Source organism: Caenorhabditis elegans, chromosome III (assembly GCF_000002985.6).
Source record: "Caenorhabditis elegans chromosome III".
NCBI classification, from domain to species: Eukaryota; Metazoa; Nematoda; class Chromadorea; order Rhabditida; family Rhabditidae; genus Caenorhabditis; species Caenorhabditis elegans.
In genome coordinates, this window is record NC_003281.10 from 13,186,148 (window position 1) to 13,212,020 (window position 25,873).

The following is a 25,873-nucleotide window of genomic DNA, read 5'->3' on the forward strand; positions in this document are numbered from 1 at the left end:
CAATTGAGCACGTCCGGGGCTCTTCTAACCAGCAAACAACTCCCCCCAGTTATGACCACGTTTCTCTTTTGTCTTCTGGGTTCACTATCAATAGAAGTTTCCATTTGAGAAGTATGCAAAGGGCGTGGGCGTCTGTTTGAGCAAAATGGGTGTGAATGGTAAGATGGATGATAAGGGGGAAATGATGTTTTTGACGTAAAAAATTTTATAATGTGGAGTATCGAAATCTTTTTAGAACAATTTTAAAATGACTCCCTGATTCCGATATTTAAGTGAAAAAAAAAACTGTGCTTTTTTTAAGGTCACTTTTTTTGTTATATCATTAAAAAAACTAACAAAATTTGTGATTTTTAGGCGGGAAAAGCATATATTTGGATTTTTCGTCCACGGGGTTCTGGGCATTTCTCATTGAATTTTCGCGCTCCATTGATAATCGCCTGCCGGACAGCGCGTGGAAAAGTGTCGTGTACTCCTCACGGACAGCAAACTTCAGTTTTACAACTAAAACGAGCCGCGACGCGACACGCAACGCGCCGTAAATCTACACAAAATCTCTCCGACCCAAAATGGCCTAGTTCGGCAAACAGCCAGAATTCCGTGGAATTCGTCGAGTTTTGACCTAAGAAATGGAAATTTTGTTAGTTTTTTGGCAAAATAATATTTAATTGACCTTAAAAAACGAAACTTTGGAAAAAAGCGACGAAAATGAAGATATTGAAAATCTCGTAAATCGACACATCGCGATTTTAAGCTGAAATATAATATCAGGGAAATTTTTTAGAATTTTTTCACTTAGATATTCGGAATCAGGGAGTCATTTAAAACTATTTCTCTCACAAAATTTCTAGGATACACGGAAAATCGAAATCGTGACTCATTGCGAACTTGAAACATTACAGTTCTCGAGCACATTTGAACTTGACCGAAACCACCGAAAAAAGTAAATATAGTGTGAGAGAGAGAGAGTAAGAGGTATTAGAGAAGCTAAAAAAGATAGTGGTTCTGTTCTATGCTCTCTTCTTATACACCCTCTTCCCTTCCCTTCCCAACTGTTCAAATATTATCGTTAACATGCCTTGCATGCTGCTGCTCATCGTCATTGTCCACGTCAACCTAAAATTTTTAATGTGAATTTGAATTCAGTATGCCTTGGGTCCGAAAAAGTTTGCATTATAAATTTCCTTGTTTTACTCGAATTTCCAATACTACTACTACTTTTCACAATTTAATTCGTTTTTTTTCAGGCAGCAAACTTATATTATCAAAATTGAGGGATATTGAAGCATAAAACGGAGGATTTTCGGTAGGTTACGGTACCCTGGGTCTCGGCACGACAAATGTTTGAAAAAAGGTGTGCGCCTTTAAAGAGTACTGTAATTTCAAACTTGTTCATTTGCGGAATTTTTATTGATTTTTTAGTTTTTCGATGAAAATCTATTAAATTATCAAATATCTAAAGTAAATTTCAAAAAGCTGAAAAATTAATTTTAAGGCGCACACCTTCAATGAGTACAAGGATTTGTCGTGTCGAGACCTGGATCTGTATTTCTGACGCAAAAATCTGAAAAGTGTCATATTAAACAATATTAAAGAAAAAAAAAGAAAAAAACTAACTAAAAAAATCTGTTTTAACATTGAAAACTTGATCATTTTGAGGTCAAACTAGAAAATATTGATTTTTCTTCGAATTTCTATTGATTTTTTTGTTGCTATTTATTAGTTTTCCTGAAAATTATAGTTTTTCCATCATATTCCTGCCAAAAACATGTTCCACCGATTTTGTCCACGTGTAGTACGTAGTTGTCGGTTTCTAGGTCACCACCCGTGTACTACACGTGGACGATGTGTCCTTATTTGGAGTTTTTGTCGAAAAATTTAGTTTTTACTGGTTTTTACTGAGCTGAATCGAAATATTTTGAGAAATTTCCCAATTAAATTAATCAAAAATTAATTTTTTTGCAGATACGGGTCGATTTTGCCGCTGAGAAATGATTATATTCAAGAAAAAGGCGATATTAAAAGTTCTCCTCTTGGTTCCAGTTTTTTGGATTTGCTCGTTGATTTTTTTCGCAGCAACCAGCAATGATAGTAGCCAGGTATCAAAAATCAAAAATAAAAAAAATAAAAATGTGATTAAAATCCCATTTTCAGATCGGATCAAATAACGATCTCGCGAATAAAATTGCGGAGGCGAATTTCCACCCGAAAGCCGCGAAACAAGACGTAATTCAAGGATTTGGGCCGCCGATTGAGCCGGAACCTGTCGTAGAGAATAATAAAGTGGAAGAAGAAGAGCAACCCGGCGGGAACTTGGCCAAACCAAAATTTATGGTCGATCCGAACGATCCGATTTATAAAAAAGGAGACGCAGCGCAAGCCGGAGAGCTTGGAAAGGCAGTTGTCGTCGATAAAACTGTGAGAATTTGATTATTCTTGAGGAATAACGGTTCTTTGAACTTGTGGACTCAAAATGTGCTCAAATTCTCAAAATTGCGAAAAAAATGAGCCAAAAATGACTTAAATTGGCCAAAAATTACCAAAAATGATTTTAAAAATGAAAATATTCCGTATAGATTTTTAATCATTTTAGGGCAATTTCGGTCATTTTTTACTGATTTTTGGCTGATTTTCCATCATTTTAAGTAATTTTAGTTAATTTTAGGCCAAATTTGGTTATTTTTGGTCATTTTTGGTCAATTTCTGTCATTTTTGGCCGATTTTTAATCATTTTTGGTCAAATTTGGTCATTTTTCAGAAATTTTTAGTCACTTCAGCGCTCGGAAATTGCCGAAAATTGGCCAATAATGACTAAAAATGACCGAAATTTGCCGAAAATGATTAAAATGTATATAATATACCGTATTTCTTCTATTAATATGGCCTCCCTATTAGACTTGCACTCCCTATTAGTATTGCTCCTTGAAAACCCTCCGAAAATTAGTATTGCAGTTAGTGTTGCACTCCCTAATAGTCTTGCATCTACTTTTTTTTTTTGGTACAAACCCACCCTACTAATTTTGAGATTTTAACAACATTTTTTGCCTACTTTGCAACAATTTTGGTAAAATTTCTATGAAATTGAAGTTATTGTACCTTTTTGTTGCAATTACAATCAAATTTTCTGAATTTTCACATAAGATTCGAGTTTTTTCAGGAAAAAAACTAGTAAGCTCAAAGTCAGAAAATGTTCTGAAAATTAGTATTGCACTCCCTAATAGTCTTGCACTCCCTATTAGTATTGCAAGCGGAAGACCATCGAAAAATATTATTGCAGCCATATTAATAGAAGAAATACGGTACATATTTTCGGTCATTTTTAATCATTTTTGGCCGATTTTCGATTATGCTTAGTCATTAAAAAAAAGACTAAAAAATTACCAAATTTGGTCCAAAATCACCAAAAATGACTGAAATTGGACAAAAATGAATAAAAATTTCTAAAATATTTAATATTTTAAATATTTATGTCATTTTTGGTCATTTTTCGCCTATTTTGGGCCAAATTTGGTCATTTTTCAGACATTTTTAATCACTTCAGTGCTCGGAAATTTTCGAAAATTGGCCAAAAATGATTAAAAATGATGTCTAAAATATTTTAAATATCAAGTTATTTTAAATATGAAATATTTTCGACATTCCTGGCCAATTTCGGTAATTTGTAGTCATTTTCAACCGACTGCTGATTATTTTTGGTCCGTTTAGGTATTTTTAGCAAAATTTAGAAATTTTAGTAATTTTTGGCCGAATTTTCATTTTTTTTTTTGGTCACATTAGGTAATTTTTAGGTGATTTTGGGTAATTTTTAGTCATTTTTATCCAATTCGCGATCATTTTTTAGCCACTCTAGGTCATTTTAGGCCGATTTCGGCCCCCAAAATCTAAGATTCTAGTGGAAATTAGTTCTTTTTTTTTCGAAATTTTGATGTTTTGCCTTTAAAATCAACGAAAAAAAAAAACTTTATTTTCTTTCTAATTTTCAGAAACTATCGACCGAAGAAAAGGCAAAATACGACAAGGGAATGCTCAACAACGCTTTTAATCAATACGCATCTGATATGATATCAGTACATCGAACTTTGCCAACTAATATTGATGCTGAGTGGGTTTTTTTTTATTCCAAAATTCATAAAAATCGAAAAATTAATTTTTTTAAATTTCCCTAAAAAACTGAAGTTTTTTTGTGATTTTCCGGAAAAAAAGAAGAAAAATCGAATTTTTTCAAAAAATTTTCTTTTTAAAAAAATCGAAAAATCGATTTTCTTGCAATTATCTGTAAAAAACGAGAAGTCGATTAAAAAAATCCTAAAAAAGAAAAAATCAATTTTTTTTTTGTTTTTCATTTAAAAAACTGAAGTTTTTTCTGATTTTCCGAAAAAAAAAAACGAAAAAAAAAATCGAATTTTTAAAAGAATTGCCTTAAAAAAAATGAAAAATCGAAATTTTTAAAATGTTCTAAAAGAACAAAAAATCTAAATTTTTCGATTTTCCGAAAAATCGAAAATATCGACGTTTTTTCATTTTCCGAAAAAAAAACGAAAAAAAAATCGAATTTTTAAAACAATTGTTTAAAAAAAAACAAAAAATCGAAAAATTTTTTAAATTTCCCTAAAAACTGAAGTAAACGAAAAATCGATTTATTCCAAATAATTTTCCTTTAAAAAAAATCGAAAAATCGATTTTCTTGCAAATATCTGTAAAAAAACGAGAAGTCGATTTAAAAAAATCCTAAAAAAGAAAAAATCAATTTTTTTTTTGATTTTCCGGAAAAAAAACGATTTTTTTTTTGAAAATTGGCTAAAATTCCAAAAAATTTTCAAATTTTTGCTCATTTTGATCAGAAAAAATATAGGAAAACCTAGAAATTTCTTTTACAAAAATGTTGTCGATTTACGAAGTATTTTGTACTACACGTGGACTATTTTTTGCAGTTTTTGGCTGGAATTCTTATCTTTTTCTGATTCTTAAAAAACATTTTAAAGTTCAAAAAAAAACTTAAAAATTCTCGAATTTTCTGTATTTTTGAGAGAAAAACGGAAAAAAAGTAAAAAATTCTGTACAAAAAAGCATTTTTTCTGCAAAATAATTTTAGAGAAACAAAGAAAAAAAAATCAATATTTGGAAAAATTTAATTTCTTTTTTTGCAGATGTAAAACCGAAAAATACAATGAAAATCTGCCGCGAACGTCTGTAATCATCTGTTTCCACAATGAAGCATGGTCAGTGCTTCTCAGAACAGTACACTCGGTTCTTGAACGTACTCCCGATCATTTACTGGAAGAAGTTGTGCTGGTTGATGATTTTTCGGATATGGATCACACGAAACGTCCGTTGGAAGAATACATGTCACAGTTTGGTGGAAAAGTCAAGATTTTGAGAATGGAGAAGCGTGAGGGATTGATTCGAGCAAGACTTCGTGGAGCTGCCGTCGCTACTGGAGAAGTGTTGACTTATTTGGATTCACATTGCGAGTGCATGGAAGGTAAAAATTAAATTTTCGATCAAAATTTGTACGGGATAAATTTAATTTAGCCTTGATTTTGGAGTTACTGGAAATTTCGCGATTTTCGACGTTTTTCGACGAAAAAATACAGTTTTCCTGGTCTTGATAAAACAAATTTTCAAAAAAAAAAAAATCAACAAAAAATCAATTTTGTGTCAAAAAATGGAAGGTAAAAATTAAATTTTCGACCAAAACTGTATTGGATAAATTTAATTTAGCCCCGATTTTGAAATTACTGGAAATTTTTTCGACGTAAAAAGCCCGTTTTCCTGGTCTTGTCACGACAAATTTTGGTGAACTCCTTTTATTTTTGTGAAGCTAATAAAATACAAAATGCAGTATAAAAAAAGAAAAAGTGAAACACAATTGCATAGGCTTTCATTTGAGCATATGCGAAAATTCGATGCTTGGTAAGAAAAGTTTGGGCAAAATTTTTTGTAAAAATGCCAAAACCCCTGAAAAAAAAATTTTTAGCAAAAGAAAAACCAAAAATTCAATTTTTCATCAAAATTCCAAAAAAAATCCATTTTCGGTCAAAAAATCTTAAAAAAACCAAAAAAATCAGTTTTTCGTCAAAATACCGAGGAAGTCAATTTTTTGGCAAAATGCCAACAAAAAAAAAACAAAAAAATCACTTCTTCGTCAAAATACCAACAAAACATCAATTTTTTGTCAAAAAATGGAAGGTAAAAAAATTTTTAAATTTTTTTTCAAATTTTCGATCAAAATTTGTACGGGATAAATTTAATTTAGCCTCGATTTCAAAATTACTGGAAATTTTTCGCGATTATCGACGTTTTTCGACCAAAAAAAATACAGTTTTTCTGGTCTTGACACGACAAATTTTGGTGTGCGCAGTAGCCTCTTTTCAATTTTATGAATCTAATAAAATTAGATAATGCAGCAAAAAAAGAAATGAAAAGAAATAAAATTGAAAAAGTTCGGATTTTTTTTAAAGAAAAAAAATCGTGAAATTTTGCAGTTGGGTACCTGAAAACCCTCAAAAAACCAGCTGAAAGTCGTAAAAAAGGCAAATTTTCAATTTTAAAAAGTGTTTTGCACAGTGTATTTTTTTTTATTTTTGTATATTTTTGAAAAAAAACAGCTTTATTTATGTCGAATTGAGTCGAATTTCATTTTTTTAAACTTTTTAGAAGAAAAAATTATTGAAAACCACAAAAAAAAACAATGTTTTCTTCAAAATACAAAAAAAAACCCAAAAAAATCAATTTTTAGAAAAAACAATCGATGTTTCTTCGAAAAACCAAAAAAAAACCAACAAAAAAATCAGTTTTTCGTCAAAGTAAAACACTAAAAAAAAACAAAAGCTAAAAAAAAAAATAAAAAAATAAATCATTTTTTGGCAGAATACCAAAAAATTCAATTTTTCATCAAAATACTGAAATAAAAATCCATTTTTAGTAAAAATTTTAGTAAACAAAAACCTAAAAAAAAAAACTTCTTCGTTAAATATATTATTAAATACCTACCCCGTCAAAAAGACTTTTAAAAAATCGATTTTTTTTTGTGAAAAAAAAAACCATTTAAAAAACCAGAATAAAAACAAGATTTTTTGTGGAAATACTGAAAAATCTTTTTTTTTTTCAAAAAACCAAGAAAAAAAAATCAAAATACCATTTAAAAAACCAAAAACAAAATCAATTTTTTGACCAATATTCCGAAAAAATAAATTTTTGCCAAGATAACCAAAAAATAAGTAATATTTTGTCAAAAAAAAGTCAATTTTCCGTCAAAATACTGAAATACCAAAAAAAATAAATTTTTGATAAAAAATAAAATAAAATAAATTTTTAAAACAATTTTTCGCCAAAATTCCAAAAAATTCAATTTTTTTGCAAAAAGCCTTTTAAAAAATCGATTTTTTTGTGAAAAAAAACCATTTAAAAAACCAGAATAAAAACAAGATTTTTTGTGGAAATTCCAAAAATTTTTTTTTCGAAAAACTAGCAAAATACGATTTTTCGCCAAAAAACAATTATTTTTTCCAAGAAAAAAAAACCTAAAAATTCACCAATATATTGGGGCCGTTTGGAGCAATTTAACCCTATAACACTGCAACTTTTTCCTCACGAGGGACGAGGAAAAGTGGTTTCTAGGCCATGGCCGAGGTCCGACAAGTTTCATCGGCCATTTATCTTGCTTTGTTTTCCGCCTGTTTTCTTTTGTTTTTCACAGCTTTTTCCCGTTTTTTCTTATTAAAACTGATAAATAAATACTTTTCGCAGATGCTAAAACAATTTTCAAGTAAAAAAATTATGTATTCAGTGGGCAACCAGCGGTGAAAGTGGGCATTGTAATATGATGGATTACGGGAATACAAAACCTAAACTTTTTCTGAAACATGATACATATGCTGCTTAGATGCTGAAATTACCTGATTTTCATAACGAGACCGCTGAAAAAGTTTTGAGGTTTTCAAAATTCAACTTTTTTGGTGAAAAAGTCGAGATTTTCGCACAAAAAGTTGAATTTTGAAAACCTCAAAACTTTTTCAGCGGTCTCGTTATGAAAATCAGGTAATTTCAACATCTAAGCAGCATATGTATCATGTTTCAGAAAAAGTTTAGGTTTTGTATTCCCGTAATCCATCATATTGCATTGACCACTTTCACCGCTGCTTGTCCACTGAATACATGATTTTTTACTTGGAAATTGTTTTAGCATCTGCAAAAAATATTTATTTATCAGTTTTATTAAGAAAAACGAAAAAAAATCGATGAAAAACGAAAGAAAACAGGCGGAAAACAAAGCAAGATAAATGGCCGCTGAAACTTGTCGGCCCCTCGGCCATGGCCTAGAAACCACTTTTCCTCGTCCCTCGTGAGGAAAAAGTTGCAGTGTATAAAAATCAATATTTCAGGATGGATGGAGCCTCTACTCGACCGAATAAAACGTGATCCAACTACAGTAGTCTGCCCAGTAATTGATGTGATCGATGACAATACATTCGAATATCATCATTCAAAAGCCTACTTCACAAGTGTCGGTGGATTCGATTGGGGACTTCAATTCAATTGGCACTCGATTCCGGAGAGAGATCGCAAGAATCGAACACGTCCAATCGATCCAGTACGATCACCTACGATGGCTGGTGGTCTCTTCTCGATTGATAAGAAATATTTCGAAAAACTCGGAACTTATGATCCTGGATTCGATATTTGGGGAGGAGAGAACTTGGAGCTGTCCTTTAAAGTACGGGGAAATTGAAATTTTTTTTTTTTCCGAAAAAAAAAACGAAAAAAAATCGAATTTTTGAAAGAATTGCCTTAAAAAACGAAAAATCAAAATTAAAAAAAAATTTCCTTTTAAAAAACCAAAAACCAATTTTTTGTTGATTTTCCAGAAAAAAAAAACGAAAAATCAATTTTTTTTTCTAATTTTCATGAAAAAACGGAAATTTTTTGTGATTTTTATTGAACAAAAATTTATTTTCCGGAAAATCGATTTAAAAAAATTTCCGAAAAAAAGAGAAATCGATTTTTCAATTTCCATAAACAACGGAAATTTTTTGTGATTTTCCGGAAAAAAAAGAAGAAAAATCAATTTTTTTTTATATTCCGGAAAAACGAAAAATTAATTTTTTTAAAATTTCCCTAAAAAACTGTGTTTTTTTTTGTGATTTTCCGAAAAAAAAACGAAAAAAAAATCGAATTTTTAAAACAATTGCCTTAAAAAAAAACAAAAAATCGAAAATTTTTTTTAATTTCCCTAAAAACTGAAGTAAACGAAAAATCGATTTATTCCAAAAAATTTTCCTTTAAAAAAAAATCGAAAAATCGATTTTCTTGCAATTATCTGTAAAAAAACGAGAAGTCGATAAAAAAAATCAATTTTTTTTGAAAATTGGCTAAAATTCCGAAAAATTTTCAAATTTTTGCTCATTTTGATCAGAAAAAAATATAGGAAAACCTAGAAATTTCTTTTACAAAAATGTTGTCGATTTACGAAGTATTTTGTACTACACGTGGACTATTTTTTGCAGTTTTTGGCTGGAATTCTTATCTTTTTCTGATTCTTAAAAAACATTTTAAAGTTCAAAAAAAAACTTAAAAATTCTCGAATTTTCTGTATTTTTGAGAGAAAAACGGAAAAAAAGTAGAAAATTCTGTACAAAAAAGCATTTTTTCTGCAAAATAATTTTAAAAATCAAAGAAAAAAAAATCAATGTTTGGAAAAATATTTTAGAAAATTGGAAAAGAAAATTTTGTCAAAAAAGATTTTTAAAAATATTAAACAAATTTAATTTTTTAATTTAAAAAAAAAAAATTGAAATTCACGAAAAAAAATTTTTTTGGACTTTCGGCTCAACATTTTTTTTTTCCAGATCTGGATGTGTGGAGGTACACTGGAAATCGTGCCATGCTCTCACGTTGGACACGTCTTCCGTAAGCGTTCACCGTACAAATGGAGAACTGGAGTCAATGTGCTGAAAAGAAATTCGATTCGTCTGGCTGAAGTTTGGCTCGATGATTATAAAACATACTATTACGAGAGAATCAATAATCAATTGGTAAAAGGATTTGAGACCCCACGAAAAAGGGCAATCTGCGGGAAGAGGATCTACCAACGCCTTTTTTTCCGATGAAAAAAAAAAAAGTTTTTTGAAAAATTTATTTTCTCATTAAAAAGCGGAGCAATTTATTCGCAAAATTGTTTCAAAAAATTATTCATTTCAATTTATATCGATTTTTTCTTGAAAAACATAAGAAAATATAGAAATTTCTACAGTGCATTTTTTCATTTTTTTCCACTTCTACGAATTTAAAGGGGGCGCATTCATGCGGAAGGGTCTTGCCGCGCATTCAGTCATCATTTTTAACAGTTTCGATCTACGCGTGATCTCCGCGAATTTTGAACAGACTTTGTTAAAAATGATGACTAAATGCGCGGCAAGACCCTTCCGCATAAATGCGCCCCCTTTAAATTCGTAGAAGTGGAAAAAAAATGCACTGTACATTTTGAGATATTTTGAAAAAAAAAACTGAATTCGTTTTTCCGGAACATTTTTTTCCCGGAAAATTAATAATAAATTTCAATATTTCGTCCAGATTTTTTGAAATTTTCATTAAAAAAAAAAAGAAATTTCTACATTTTGAGATATTTTGAAAAAAAATTAATTTGTTTTCCAAATGTTTTTTTATTTGGAAAATGAAAAATTGGATTTTCAAAAAAAAAGAAGTTTTTTTTTTAATTGAGAAAAATGACCAAAGTTTCAAGATATATGTAAATATAAATAAAAAATAAAAATTCTAAACATCGAAACCAAAAAAAATCGAATTTTGTTTTATATTGAACTTTTTTAGAAAAAAATCATATTTTTCTAGAAAAATTATTTGTAAAATATGATTTTTTTTAAAGTTGGAAGTACAGCAAGGAGATTTTTTGGTCTCAAAATTAAAAAAAAAACCAATTTTCCATCAAAATATTAAAAAAATACAAAAAATCAATTTTTCGTCAAAAAACCAACAAAAAAAATTAATAAATCAATTTTTCATTAAAATACCAAAAAAAAATTAATAAATCAATTTTTCATCAAAATACCAAAAAAAAACCAAAAAATCAATTTTTCATCAAAATACCAAAAAAAACCAAAAAAAAAAAAATTTTTGCCAAAATATAAAAAAAATCCAAAAAATCAATTTTTCATCAAAATATTTAAAAAATACAAAAAATCAATTTTTCGTCAAAAAACCAAAAAAAAAATTAATAAATCAATTTTTGCCAAAATACCAAAAAAAAACCAAAAAATCAATTTTCGTTACAATATCAAAAAAAAAACCAATAAATCAATTTTTTGCCAAAATACCAAAAAAAAACCCCAAAAAAAGTCCCAACCCTAGCTGGACCCGTGATCCAGATCCCCCTCTAGTAGATTCCGCTTTCAGTGGCGCCTCTCAAAATTAGTAGTGGAAACAAATCTATGAAAACTATAATTTTCCAGGGTGATTTCGGAGACATTTCCTCTCGTAAAAAGCTTCGTGAAGATCTTGGCTGTAAATCATTCAAATGGTATTTGGATAATATTTACCCGGAACTTTTTGTCCCTGGAGAATCTGTTGCCAAAGGAGAGGTACGTCTAATTTTTTGTTTAACTAAAAAAAATTTCATATAAAAATCCTTTTTTTCCATAGAAAAATAAGTTATCTCTAATATTGTAGGACCTCTAATTTAATTCTAACTGAAAATTTGCGATGCTGCACGGAAAAAGAGGCGGAGCCTCGTTTTGCAAACCTGCGGCGCGTTTTTTATGCTAAAATGCTTGATTTTGGATTGTTTTTTTTTTCGAAAACGAGATCAATTTTTTCGCCAAAAACACGAAAAAACGGGAAAATTAAGAGTTTTTTTCGCAAAAATTCAAAAAAAAATTTTTTTTCACTAAAAACACGAATTTTCAGACAAAATTTGATCATTTTCATCGGAAAAAACTCAGAAAAATTAGCGAAAATGGTCCAAAATTGACAAATTTCAGCTAAAAACTGCAAAATTATTTTAAAAAACGCGAATTTTCCCACAAAATTTGACCATTAAAAAAAAAGACTTTAAAAAAATCAGTCGAAAAATGCGCCGCACATTTGCAAAACGCCGCCACGCCTCTTTTTCTGTGCGGCACTGCAATGTCCCGCTTCCCCTAAAGTGCTTGACTTACAATTGGGATTTTTTAAATTTTTTTTTTTGGCAAAAATCTTATTTAATTTCTGGGTACGTCTTTTTGGTTCAGCCCCCTTAATTCGTTGTGTACGTCCATTATTAATTTTTAATTTTTTGAAAAAAGAAATATCGATTTTTTTTGACTAACAAAAACAAAACAAATAAGTTTAAAATTTAATTTGAAAAAAAAAACTATATGATTATCGATCTCTGACCGTGGTACTCTCTGTGTATAAATATATTTTTTCAAAAAAATTTTCCTTTCGTGCCGGATTACTGTACCTACATTAAAGTTTTCACGTCCTGTCATCGTCTTTGCATGAATTTGTATGTTATTGCTGTAATTTTTCCAAAAAAAAAAAACATTTAATTCAGTGATGTGCAGCGAATTTTTTCGGCAAATGCACAAAGCTGGCTTATTTCAACATGATAATTTAACATTTTTGATCTAAAATTGACATAGAAATGTAGAAAAAGGTTCGTTCCATCTTAAAATAACATTTTTTTTTGTTGAAAGCATTGAAAAAACCCCTCAACAGTACTTTAAAGTTGCCGTTTGTCGAAAAGGAATAGTTTAAAAATTTTCGACAAACGGCAACTTTTAGGCACTATTGAGGGGGCTTTTAAAGGCTTTCAACAAAAAAAATGTTATTTTAAGATGGAACGAACCTTTTTCTACATTTCTATGTCAATTTTATTAGGTCTCCAAATAAGTTCCGGGTCAAAAATCATAACTTTGTTCGCTGCGAATCGATTTTTATGAAATTGTGGGAATTTATGTTATCAACCATGATCTTTCATTTGACAATAGTCACAAAATTTTTTGGCCGTCCGAAGTGCTCGTACTCGGAGCCAATTTTTTCAGGCATTTTTCAGATCTCGTTTCTTTTCAGGTTTCAACTGAGGTTTGTGTGCGGATATTGTTTAATTTAGTACACAATGTAAGAAAACAAGAAAGTTTGAAAAAAAATCCGTCCAAAAAAATTTTTTTTGTCGATCGTCAAAAAATCTTCAAAACAATTTTTGTCGAAAATTCTTGATTTTTCATACAAAAATGATGTAACCATGTGCAAACTATTTTTACACATACAAAAAATTTCAATTTAGTGGGTCGCACTAAAAAAAATAACAAAAAACACAGCTTTTTCTAACTATTTTCGAGTTTTTGGAGTATTTCTCGAGATCCAAATTTCATACTCAAATGTTTTGTATGTGTAAAAATAGTTTGCACATGGTTACATCATTTTTGTATAAAAATTCAAGAACTTTCGACAAAAATTTTTTTGCAGATTTTTTGACGTGCGACAAAAAAATTTTTTTCGGACGGATTTTTTTTCAAACTTTTCTTGTTTTCTCACATTGTGTACTAAATTAAGCAATATCCGCACACAAACCTCAGTTGAAACCTGAAAAGAAACGAGATCTGAAAAATGCCTGAAAAAATTGGCTCCGAGTACGGGCACTTCGGACGGCCAAAACATTTTGTGACTATTGTCAAATGAAAGATCATGGTTGATAACATGAATTCCCACAATTTCATAAAAATCGATTCGCAGCGAACAAAGTTATGATTTTTGATCCGGAACTTATTTGGAGACCTAATAGATCAAATATGTTAAATTATCATGTTGAAATAAGTAGTTTTGTGCCTTTGCCGAAAAATGCCGCACAGCCCTGATTTGATTTGATTCCTTAATTTCACACTGCTTGAAATCCTAGAATGTATGCTTTGAATGCTGTTTTGCATGATTTTTCATCCATTGTTACCACCAGCCCCTATAACAACAATGCTAACAACCAGTTTTTCCTCATTTAATACAAAAAACCAAGTACATCGAAATGTGAGCACATAGTTTTAATGATTATTTTAGTGTTAACCCGTTTCTTTCACAAATTTAATATTACCGGTACAGAGAGTGTAGATAGTTAGAGAGTGCCAGACATCCGGGACCCAATGGGGCGGGGCGCGCGGAAGAGACGATTTGTGTCGATTTACGAAATTTTCCTCGTTGTCATCATTTCGTAAATCGACACAAATCGTCTTCCGCGCACCCCGCCCCGTTGGGTCCCGGATGTCTGGCACTCTCTAACTATCTACACTCTCTGTACCGGTAATATATTAGAGTTGCGAAATCTGAGACATTGCCGTTGTTAGACTAAAAATGAGCCAGGGTGTGCTTCAAAATTTTGGAGAAAAGGCTTTTTTTCAGCTTAAATTTCCAATTTTGTCAGTGCAATTCTTTCAAAATTTGAGATTTTTGCTGTGAAAAAATATTTAAGAAAATTTATACAGATTTCGCTATTCTATTTTACTGTTTCACAAGAGCACATATATCTAATTCAAGGCTTGTATTGAATAATTTATTTTCAAAAAACAAAAAAAACCCATTTTTCTATCTCTTTATCTATCTATCTATCTATCTTTGTCTTGATGTGGTTGTTTGGTGTTTGAAGGTGCGCAACAGTGCGGTGCAACCCGCACGATGTCTCGATTGCATGGTAGGCCGGCACGAAAAGAATCGTCCCGTCGGTACGTACCAGTGTCACGGTCAGGGCGGAAATCAGGTTAGTCTCTCGGAGTTGGATCCTTTGGTTTCAGCTGCGAAACGCGCAAACGTCCCAGTGTCTGGATAGTGCAGTCGGAGAGGAGGTCGAGAATAAGGCGATCACGCCGTATCCGTGTCATGAGCAAGGAGGAAATCAGGTTGGAAACGGGAAACTGATGCTGATGCTGATGCTGTTGATGTTTGGATCGAAATGAAGATCGTGGAGAGAGCATCGGAGAGAGCCTATAGAAATTTTTCGGGAATTTTCACTTAGAACACCCATCTATCGCTTATAAGGGATTTATTATTCAAACAAAAAAAACTGAAAATAAGTACAAATTGGTCTGAAATACCACAAACAAAAACAGCAAAAAATCAACCAATCAGCGTCTTCGAACTCCGCCCACGCCGTCTGATTGGTTGAAAAATGGGCGGAGCAAATCGCTGATTGGTCTGGCAGTTTAGACTTTAGAGAGGATTAAAAAGCGAAAAAGAAAATGTATTTTCAATGAGAACTACAAAACCAATCAGCAACCGCCCACTATTCAACCAATCAGACGAAGTGTGCGGAGTTTGAAGCCGCTGATTGGCTTGAAGATGGGCGTAGCTTCTTAATTTTTATGGCATTCAAACATGAAGTTTATCCAAGTTTGTAGGCCATGCAACCCCCGCACGGTTTTGTTTGCAAAAAAAAGTGTGCGGGGGTTGCGAAATTTATACTTTCTGTTCCGCCCACTGAATCCTGTTCTAGTGGGGGTCTCCAATTTTGGCCTGGAACGAATCAGCGTCTTCGAACTCCGCCCACGCCGTCTGATTGGTTGAAAGGTGGGCGGAGTGAATCGCTGATAAGTCTAGCAATTTAGACCCATTCTCATTTGCGACCGAGGTAGCACTATAATGAGAACTGCAAAACCAATCAGCGATTCGCTCCGCCCACTCTTCAACTAATCAGCGTCTTCGAACTCTGCCCACTCCGTCTGATTGGTAGGAAAATGGGCGGAGCGAAGCGTGGATTGGCCTTGAAGTTGTCACTTTAGAAGTAATTTAGAAGTATAAAGAAAACTGTAAAATAACAACTGCTAAACCAATCAGCGATTTGCTCCGCCTAACCAATCAGCCGAAGTGGGCGGAGCGCGAAGACGCTGATTGGTTTAGCAGTTTTTATTTTAGATTTTTCTTTATACTTTTCAACTACCTCTACAGTGAACTTCACGACCAATCAGCGATTCGCTTCGTCCACTATTCAACCAATGAGACGAAGTGGGCGGAGCTCGAGGACGCTGATTGGCTGGGCAGGTTTTCAGGGGAAAAAAATCAAATAGAGAATTACACTGCGCTAGAAAACTAAATTATGTGTTGCTGGGATCGTGTGTTTGGTGAAAATGAAAATGAATGGCTCTTTTTTTTTCAAATTTTCTCAGTTATTTAATGTTCTTCCAACAAGATTACTAATTCACAAGATATGTATACACCGAAAGTCTGTTTTTCTTTTCATGTTCACCAAATCACATTCTCTCAACATCACATCTCTTTTTCCTTTTAAATTAATTAGAAGTTTACTACTATAAGTATTTATTTTAAATAGATTTAAATAAAAATGAAATTAGAAAATCGCATAACACAGATGCGGAACGCTGGCGGCAAAAACCGTCAATGTATCGACTACAAACCGTCAGGCGGGAAGACAGTCGGCATGTATCAGTGCCATAATCAGGGTGGAAATCAGGTTTGGAAAAAAAAAATGGATATACGCAAAATTATTTTTTTATAGTTTGGTCTTAAATGGTTTAATTAATAATAATTCAAAAAGTTCAGTTTGAATAGATATTTCAGTATAAAACATGCGAAACACGTGGTGGCAGGCTGTCCCATTACGGTTTGATCTACAAAAAATGCGGGATTTTTAACCCCAAAAAAATGTGACGTCAGCACGTTCTTTACCATGCCAAATCAGATTGAAAACTCTACGTCTCAACTCCCGCATATTTTGTAGATCTACGTAGATCAAACCGAAATGGGACACTCTGACACCGAAACACAAAATTCTGAGAATGCGTATTGCACAACATAATTGACGCGCAAAATATAACTATCTCGTAGCGAAAACTAGAGTAATCCTTTAAATGACAACGGTAGCGCTTGCCGTAAATCGACACAGGCGCTACAGTAGTCATTTAAAGGATTACTGTAGTTTTCGCTACGAGATATAGTTATATTTTGCGCGTCAAATATATTGCGGAATACGCATTCTCAAAATTTTGTGTTCTCGTACACTCAAAATAATAAAACTGCGTGGCTTATATGCAGAAAACCCAAAATAAAAGCCCGCCTTTTTTTTCTCGGAAAATCACGGATTAAAAGCCAAAATCGGTACCCCAACCAGTATCAGCCGCCGACATCTCACGGATTCCGCGCGCCGCTATGGTTAACTGACCGTGAGAGTGGTGAGCTGTCCCCGCCCTCTGCTAGTTAAACATAGCGGCTCGCGCAATCCGTGAGATGTCTGCGGCTGATGTTGGTTGGGGTACCGATTTTGGCTTTTCATCCGTGTTTTCCAAAACAAAGGCGGAGCCTCAATTTTGGGTTTTCTGCATACACGCCACGCAGTTTTATTATTTTGAGTGTGTTTACGGGAAACACAAAATTCTGAGAATGCGTATTGCGCAACTTATTTGACGCGCAAAATATAACTATATCTCGTAGCGAAAACTACAGTAATTTATTTAATGACTACAGTAGCGCTTGTGTCGATTTACGGCAAGAGCTACAGTAGTCATTTAAAGGATTACTGTAGTTTTCGCTACGAGATATAGTCATTTTTTGCGCGTCAAATATGTTGCACAGTACGCATTCTCAGAATTTGTTTTCTAGCGCGAAAATCAATATCTCCGATGCTCTCTCTCTCCCAGGTAGGTTTTAATGAACAATTTCAGATATTTGCGTGCGCGATTTCAGATTCTAAGAAACCCAGCTTCACACCACGTAACATTTTCCAATTTTCAGTACTGGATGCTGTCGAAAGACGGAGAAATTCGACGAGACGAATCGTGTGTTGATTATGCCGGTTCTGATGTTATGGTATTCCCATGTCATGGAATGAAGGGAAATCAAGAATGGCGGTACAATCATGATGTATGTTCTCGATGGACTACTTGAAATGGCAGAGTTTCAGCAAGAGTGTTGAGAACATCGGCCATGACCACGACGCAGCAGCGTGCGGAGCGGCTGAGACAATAAATTTTATTCAATTTTTCGCGTGATTTCTTATCAATTTAGCTCATATCAGAATCAGATAAAATGATAAGAACTATAGGAAAAAAAATATGCGGCCGAGGTTCACAGCCCTCTCGCTGAAACTCTTCCATTTCAAAATACGTCTCTCTGGACTCTAAAAGCTTAATAAAGATTCAATTATTTTTTCAGACTGGCCGACTCCAGCACGCTGTCTCACAAAAATGCCTAGGCATGACAAAGGATGGGGCGAAGCTTGAGATGGTCGCCTGCCAGTATGATGATCCTTATCAACACTGGAAATTCAAGGAATACAATGAAGCAAAGGCCATCGAGCATGGAGCCAAACCGCCGAGCTAATTATTTTTTTTTATTTTCAAATTTTTTCAAAAAAAAGTTTAGTTGTTCTCATTTCTTCCCTCCATTTGCTCCTCTAGTATTCTTTTCTCGATATGGGTATTGATTTTTTTCGCAAAAAATATTGAAATTTTTATTAATTAATTTATTTTTCTATTGCCTCCCCTCCCCTCCTTCAGTTTTTTTTCAGATTTCTAAAAAGTCGACGGCTTTAATTTTTTTTTCTTCATCTTGTTTTATGATGTTTCCTCTGTGATACCCCCTGACAACAATTCCTGCATTTCTTTCGATTTTCACTTTTTCCATGTAATTCCACTTTTTTTTCTGGGTATATGCTCTTGAACTGTTTTATCACTTTTTCTCCCCGCGCGCATCCACACATCCAATCCTTGTGATATTTATGAACAATTTCTGGTTTAATTTTTCAAAATAAAAACTATTGTTATTAAAATTTGGATTTATTTCTGCGTGACACGTTTTTCAGAAAAAAAAGCCAACCCCGCCTTTCGATAAGCCAACTCAAATTTATTTATTTCCCAACATTGTGAATTGTGTGATTTCTATTAATTGAAAATGAATCAAAAACCGACGCCTTTGATGTCACCGCCTCCGCCTGCTCAACAAAACGGGTAATTATTTCAGATTTGCCGGTTTTCAAATAAGTGCAGTAGGGCGCATTTGCAGCGCGCGTGCTCGGTCTCGACACGAACGAAAATATGTGCGCCTTTAAGTAGTACAATATTATTCCGACGCAAATATTGACGATTTTTGCTGCGAAAGTACGGTACCCGGTCTCGAAACGACAATTTTTTGTAAAATTCGAAGAGGTGTGCGCCTTTAAAGGTATTACTGTAGTTTCAAAATTGTGTTGAATTTGTGTTGCGCAATTTTTATCGATTTTTCATAGTTTTTCTCACGATTTATTAAAAATTAAAAGTTTACGTGGTTTTAATTTTTAATTTAAACTTTTTAGCAAATTATTATTTGAAATAAATGAAAATTTGATAAAAACTCGACAGCAACGAGAGTTTGACGCTACAGTACTCTTTCAAGAGACACATTTAGCAAAATATTGTCGTTTTTTGGTGCGAAAATTGCAAAAATTTTGCGCCTGGGTAATATATTTTCACACTAAAAAATATTTATGGGAAATTGACTGAATTGGAAATTTTCAAACAAATTTCTACACCATATGGTAGGCGTGTAGGCACGTAGGTAGCTGTGTCGGCAGATAGGCATGAAGAAAGCAAATAGACAAGTGTGACGTAGGCTTGCTGGCACGTAGGTAGCCAAGAAGAAGCCAAGACAGGCAGGCATTTGAGCGGGCGTGTAGGTAGGCATGAGTCTTATTTCATTTTCTGACCAAAATGCTTATTTTTTCCAGAAAAGATCACAAGGAAAAGCTCCATCGCATTGAGGACATCATGTATTCGGACGCCGACACGTTTCCCGAATTTTCGAATCGTGATGGATCACGTGAAACGGTGGACACTTGTTGGCAGCTAGTCTTGATTCGTGTACCCGAACATCCAAATGAGACTCACATCAAAACAATCAATGACGCAATTACGAGTGAGATGAAAGCCACGTGGAAGATCCCGGCCACTTCGTTCGCTTACGTCTCCGCGCCACACATTCCGATTTTGCAGTTGGCTTACGGAGTTGCGAAGAAGCATTTTGGGGAGAAGACCGCGATTCGATCAAGCTTCATGTTTGCAGAGCCGAAGAACGATAAGGTACAGGGTGGCTTAAAAATGACCTAAATTGAGTTAAAATCGGCAAAAATCGGCAGCTGGAAACTAACTTTTTTTGGAATCACCGTCTAATTTTGGTGTCCATGTGGTGTCAGAGTGTCCCATCACGGTGTGATCTACATAAAATGCGGGAAACGAGAGTTGACGTCAAACTTTTCTGGAGAAAAAAATCGCATTTATTGTAGATCAAACCGTGATGGGACAACCTGGCATCACGTTTCATAGCGTTTTTCGCGCTCCACTGACAATCGCCAAACAGAAAACACGTGGGAAGGTCGTGTACTCCACACGGACAAATAAATGAAGGATTACAATGTAAACCGAGCCGCGACGCGGCACGCAACGCGCCGTAAGTCGACTCCAGCCGTGGCCGACTCCAACATGGCCAAACTCGACACGGGGTTCTGGCTTTCCTCATTGAATTTTCGCGCTCCATTTACAATCGCCTGCCGGACAACGCGTGGAAAAGTATCGTGTACTGCACACAGACAAATACATCAGTTTTACAACTAAAAACGAGCCGCGACGCGATACGCAACGCGCCGTAAATCTACACAAAATCTCTCCGACCCAAAATGGCCTAGTTCGGCAAACTCTGCCATTTCGATTTATGAGGGAAGCCAGAATTACGTGATTCGGGAAAGTTTCAAAAGTTTGACAAGAAGTGACCAAAGTTCTACAGAAAATTCCGTGTTTTTATTGAGAAGTTTTCCTAAAAACTGGGCAATTTTTAGAGAAGATATAGGTTATAAGCTTCCAATTTTTTTCAGTTTCTAATCGCTAAGGATTCGGACTTGAAGCATCTCAAATATGAGGTGATCCTTGGCGCGAGCCGCTTCTGTTGGACAAAAGTGGAGACTCACGCGGAAATGTCAAAACGAATTGAGTCGACACTTTTTGAGTAAGTTCAACATACAGTACCTCGAAAACCGATACTTTTCAGATTGATGCGTGTTCTTCCGAATCTTGTCCTTTTCCTCGGACCGCTCGCGTTTGACGTTCTCTACGAGACACTCGAGATGCAGAAACGAAAAACGATTGCCAAACCGGGAGTAGTCATCGAGAATTTCAAACGGGAAAATAACAAATGGAAGCGTGTTCAGAAGCACGGAGCCACGTCGATCTCTGTTCCATTGTGTTGATTTTTACTTGAGATGAAGAAAGTACTTGGAATAAAGATTTTGTGATCTTTTTTTTTTTGAATTTGAAGTTTATATTAGTTGTGTGGCTTGGATAAAACGTCCCCAAAAGTATTATTTAAGGTTACGATAATATTTTACTAACTACTAGTAAGTGTTGTAAAAATGCCGTTTTGGATGATAAAAAATGGCCCGTAATAAAGCAATATAACTTTAAAAATTAATGAATTAGTTCAAAGTTTGTATGCTCTGTAATTTTTTGAATAAAAATTTCAAAACAATTAAAATGTGGCTAATAACAAATTTTTGAATTTCCCCACAAATAAATACTTATTTAGTTTTTTTTTCCAAAAGTTCTGGAAAACCATAGGAAGCGCTTCTTCTTTCTTCCTTAAAGGTGTAGGACAGCCATCAGATTGCTTTAAAAAAATTGGGCAAAAATAAAAAGTTGTCTAAATTTTTTGAAAACGGGTAGTTCATATATAGAAAATTTGCAAAAATGGGCAATTTATGACAAAAAGGCACAATTTTGAAACTCCTCTAAAATGGTTAATTTTTTAGTTAGGAAACTCAAAATTGATCTACGAACACTAAAAAATTGCTTTTTTTCAATTTTTAATGGTTTTGCACATTTTCAGAAAAATTATTTTTTTGTCCAAAAAAAAAGGACAGTCATTAGATGGCTGAAAAAAAATTGGGCAAAAATAAAAAGTTGTCTAATTTTGTTAAAACCGGGTAATTTGAGTATGTAGAATGCAAAAAATCTAGATTTAACCCATTAAAAACTATTAAAAAGTGGCAAAATTAGGCAAGTTATTGGAAAAATTCACAATTTTGAAACTCCTCTAAAATGGTTAATTTTTTAGTTAGGGGACTCAAATTTGATTTCCGAACACTATAAAATTTCTTTTTTTTAGAATATAATAGTTTCGAGCATTTTCAGAAAAATTATTTTTTTGTCCAAAAAAAAGGACAGTCGAAGTTTCAAAATTGTGATTTTTTGCCATAAATTGCCCTTTTTTTTATAGTTTTTGATCGGTTAAACCTAGATTTTCTGAATTATCCATATATGAATTACCCGTTTTCAACAAATTTAGACAACTTTTTATTTTTGCCCAATTTGTTTTTTCAGCCATCTAATGACTGTCCTTTTTTTGGGAAAAAAATTTTTTTTCATGAAAACGTTCGAAATCACTAAAAATTGAAAAAGGGCAATTTTATAGTGTTCGGAGATCAATTTTGAGTTCTCTAACTACGATGGCTGAAAAAAAAAATTGGGCAAAAATAAAAAGTTGTCTAAATTTGTTGAAAACGGGTAATTCATATATGGAGAATTCAGAAAATTTAGGTTTAACCGATCAAAAACTATAAAAAAAAGTGGCAAAAATGGGCAATTTATGGCAAAAAGTCACAATTTTGAAACTCCTCTAAAATGATTAATAATTTAGTTAGAGGACTCAAAATTGCTCTCCGAACACTAGAATATTCCCCTTTTTTAATTTTAATAATTTCGAACATTTTCAGAAAATTCTCGGTTTTCAGTACAGGTATAGGTATAGTTATAGTATAGGCCTGTAAAAAATTGTTTTTATACAAAAGCGGCTCAAATTATACACCTTATCCATACTTTATCTACGTTTTACAATAGAGAGAAAAACTAATAGATTAACTACATTCCTCACATACACTGCTAATTCGGTTCAACTATTATTACTTTTCAAACCAAACAATTACTCATTTTTGAAATACCTGAACACCTTTTTTTGTTTCCCGTAAGTCAGTTTACCCATTTTTCCGACCAAAATCTTACTTGTCGCCGAGTCATAAAACAAATAAATTGCGCAACCTTCCTGCCAAAAGTGAATTTGTAAATATTTGGAGCATTTTAAGTGAATCTATGAGAGAAAGTGAAGCTTGATATAAACTTGATTAGTTCGATAATCACTTCATTTGTTGACTTATTGCTTATTTCTTGAATTTTTACTTTCAATTTGAGCGGAGCCTTGCACTTCAATTGTCTAGTCTTATTTTATTTTAATTTTTAGTTAAATTTGATATTACAATTTTTGAATTTCTCGTTCTGAAAATGTGGAAACAAGTTTTCAAAGATTGTAGTCAGAAGGTCCCTTTGCCGGTTGACCTCCAAACTTTGCGGGAAATTTATTTTTGATTTGTGTGACGTCACACTGTTCCAAATAAAACTACACCAAGTTATGGTAAATTGTCAAATTCTATAAAAATTTGGACTAAAAATTTTAATCACTGCTGCAGGTTTGAATTTTTTTTGATTGACAGCTTCCAAAAATTGGTAAAAACTGAGTTTTCCCAGCTTTTTGACTCGAATATAGTAAATTTTCCAAAACTTTTTGAAAACTTTTACTATTATGTTTGAAATTCAATTGTTTCCCCACTTACCATACTCCATACAGCCAAATAAAATGACGAATTGTTTTGGTCCTACCAAGGGTGGGCGGCAAACGGTTTTTTCCGGCAAACGGTAAATTAGTAATTTGCCGAAAATTAAGATTTCAGGCAAATCGGAAAACGGTGACTTGCCGGAGTTTAAAATTTCCGGTAAATCGGCAAACCGACAGTTTGCCGATTTGCCGAAAAAACGGCAAGTGCCGAAAAGTTTAGAATGGCGCAGTTTTAAGTGTTTCCGTTGATAAAAATCCCTCTAAACACATTAGGGAAATTAATATCCGGCAAGCAGCAAATCGGCATTTTGGCGAAAATTAAAATTTCCGGAAAATCGGCAAACTGGAAAATTGGCAGGATTTAAAATTTCCGGCAAATCGGCAGACCGGCAAATTGGTGGGATTTAAAGTTTCCGGCGAATCGGCAAACCGGCATTTGCCACAAATTTCAAAAAAGGCGCTGTTTTAAGTGTTCCCGTTTTATAAAAAAAAAACCCTCTAAAAATCTCCGGCAAATTGATATCCGGCAAACAGAAAATCGGCAATTTTCCGAAAATTGAAATTCCGGCAAATCGGCAAGCCGGGAACTTGCCGATTTGCAAACTTTCCAAAACACAAGGAAATTGCCGGATAATGTCTCCAAAATTTATGTATTTTGTAGGATTGTTGATGCACTTTATAAAATAAAAACTAAAAATTTTTTTCAAAAAAAAAATCTCAAAAATAGTATTGGAAAGCCTAAATATTAAGATATCACTTGAATTTCTATAAAAATGAAATAATCTCAATTTGATCTCTATTATTTTGCAAATGTCACCATTTCATTTATTATTCAATAAATTCAATTCAATTAATCTTCATTCAGACTTTCTAATCTCTGAGGTCTTTCACATTTAATCTCTCATGAATTAATTCAAATTGTGAAGCTTCCTTTCATGGAGTATATATATATTTTGTATATATTTCGAACAATCTTGTGATAAACTCATTAGATTTTTTCCTTCCTTCGGTTTGAAAAAATATCAAAGATACCGTTCATATTTGTTGGCACGTCGTTTACCTCTCATGACCTGATTTTTTGCCGGTTTTCCAAAAAAAAATGTCGGGCTCAGTTATCTATTTGCACAGGCTGACTGAATGAGCGCAAATAATCGAAATTTATATATCCATCAACGACTTTTTTTGTTTATTTCGTCAATTGTTTCCGATAAAAGTTGCACACACCGTTTTGATTTTTTTCGGTTTTAATGTGTTTTTTTTTGTTTTTTTCGAAATAGTTTTTCTAGAAAACGGAAATTATATTCAAAAAATTATTTGACAAAAATATACGAAAAAAAAAAACTAAAAAATTAAATTTAAAAACTGAATACCAGCCCAGGCGCCAATTTTAAAATTTTCTAAATCATCGGAGAATTTTGAATCCTTCAAATAAGCTCCTCCCATAAATTGGCTCTTAGTATGGATTTGTTTGTATTTTTCGGGATTGTAGAAATTGTTAAAAACCACCCCTTTTGTGCCAAATGACTAAAAAAAAATTTTTTTTCATTTTTTTTTTGACAGTCAAAAATTGATAATTACTCAGTTTTTGCCTCTTTTTGAGAAAACTGTTGCATGTTTGAAACCCTTTGAATATTAATATTTTAAATATAATTAAATTATAAAAATTTGAATTCCGAAAAAGCGGCAAAACTGAGATTTTTCCAATATTCAAAAAATTATTAAAAACTTAGAATTTTTTAAATTATGATATATGGTCATTGTGATGCCAAATGCATGTTTTAAAGCAAAATTTTGAATTAGCAAATATCAAATTAATTTAGGAAAAATTTTAATAAATAATGTGATTTATTGAAATGAATATTTCATCACATTTTCGTATTTTATTCTTGTGTACAACTTGTCAGTTTACTTTTAATCTTTAATTAACAATGACTAGTACGTTTTGTTTGTTATTTGTTCGGTTGTGGGCAAGAAAATGATCTCTTCACCTTTTCTGCTCCCCCACCTTTTTAGAGGTATCCCATTTCCGACCACAACAAATGGTCACAATTTGATATTTTTAGTACATAAGTTTATTATTTGATGGATTAGTATATTTGGTTTGCCTTATTATATATTTATTTGCCTTATTATATATATATTTTCCTTATTATTATATTTATTGCAATTTGCCGATTCACTGCATTTGTCGACAAAAAAAGAGGCAATTGCCGAAAATGGTGGATTTGCACATTTTTTCTGGAAATGTCAGAATAGCAAT

The 25,873-nt window shown here is 32.8% G+C and overlaps 2 protein-coding genes across 4 annotated transcripts; both read left to right on the top strand.

Annotated features, from left to right (window-relative positions):
• The first annotated feature begins 1,240 nt into the window (after positions 1 to 1,240).
• Positions 1,241 to 18,750, top strand: gly-5 (Polypeptide N-acetylgalactosaminyltransferase 5). Of its 3 annotated transcripts, none has more exons than NM_001027681.10 (11): positions 1,241 to 1,303; positions 1,963 to 2,096; positions 2,152 to 2,415; positions 3,981 to 4,099; positions 5,145 to 5,479; positions 8,382 to 8,713; positions 9,846 to 10,031; positions 11,463 to 11,591; positions 14,769 to 14,873; positions 17,719 to 17,847; positions 18,139 to 18,750. In NM_001027681.10, the coding sequence occupies exons 2-11, from the start codon at positions 1,989 to 1,991 to the stop codon at positions 18,304 to 18,306; spliced, it is 1,875 nt and encodes a 624-aa protein (NP_001022852.1). In that variant the 5' UTR covers positions 1,241 to 1,303; positions 1,963 to 1,988; the 3' UTR covers positions 18,307 to 18,750. The 3 variants fall into 3 exon arrangements, with proteins under 3 accessions (NP_001022852.1, NP_001370120.1, NP_001379253.1); NM_001383020.1 differs by lacking the exon at positions 14,769 to 14,873 and adding an exon at positions 16,340 to 16,441 and having other exon boundaries at positions 1,245 to 1,303; NM_001392225.1 differs by lacking the exon at positions 14,769 to 14,873 and adding an exon at positions 14,624 to 14,734 and having other exon boundaries at positions 1,245 to 1,303; positions 18,139 to 18,748.
• A 93-nt stretch (positions 18,751 to 18,843) lies between these two features.
• Positions 18,844 to 21,246, top strand: Y39E4B.11 (UDG domain-containing protein). Its single transcript, NM_067322.6, has 4 exons — positions 18,844 to 18,932; positions 19,688 to 20,039; positions 20,828 to 20,958; positions 21,001 to 21,246. Exons 1-4 carry the CDS (start codon positions 18,877 to 18,879, stop codon positions 21,197 to 21,199), a joined length of 738 nt encoding a protein of 245 aa, NP_499723.1. The 5' UTR covers positions 18,844 to 18,876; the 3' UTR covers positions 21,200 to 21,246.
• The last annotated feature ends 4,627 nt before the right edge of the window (positions 21,247 to 25,873 follow it).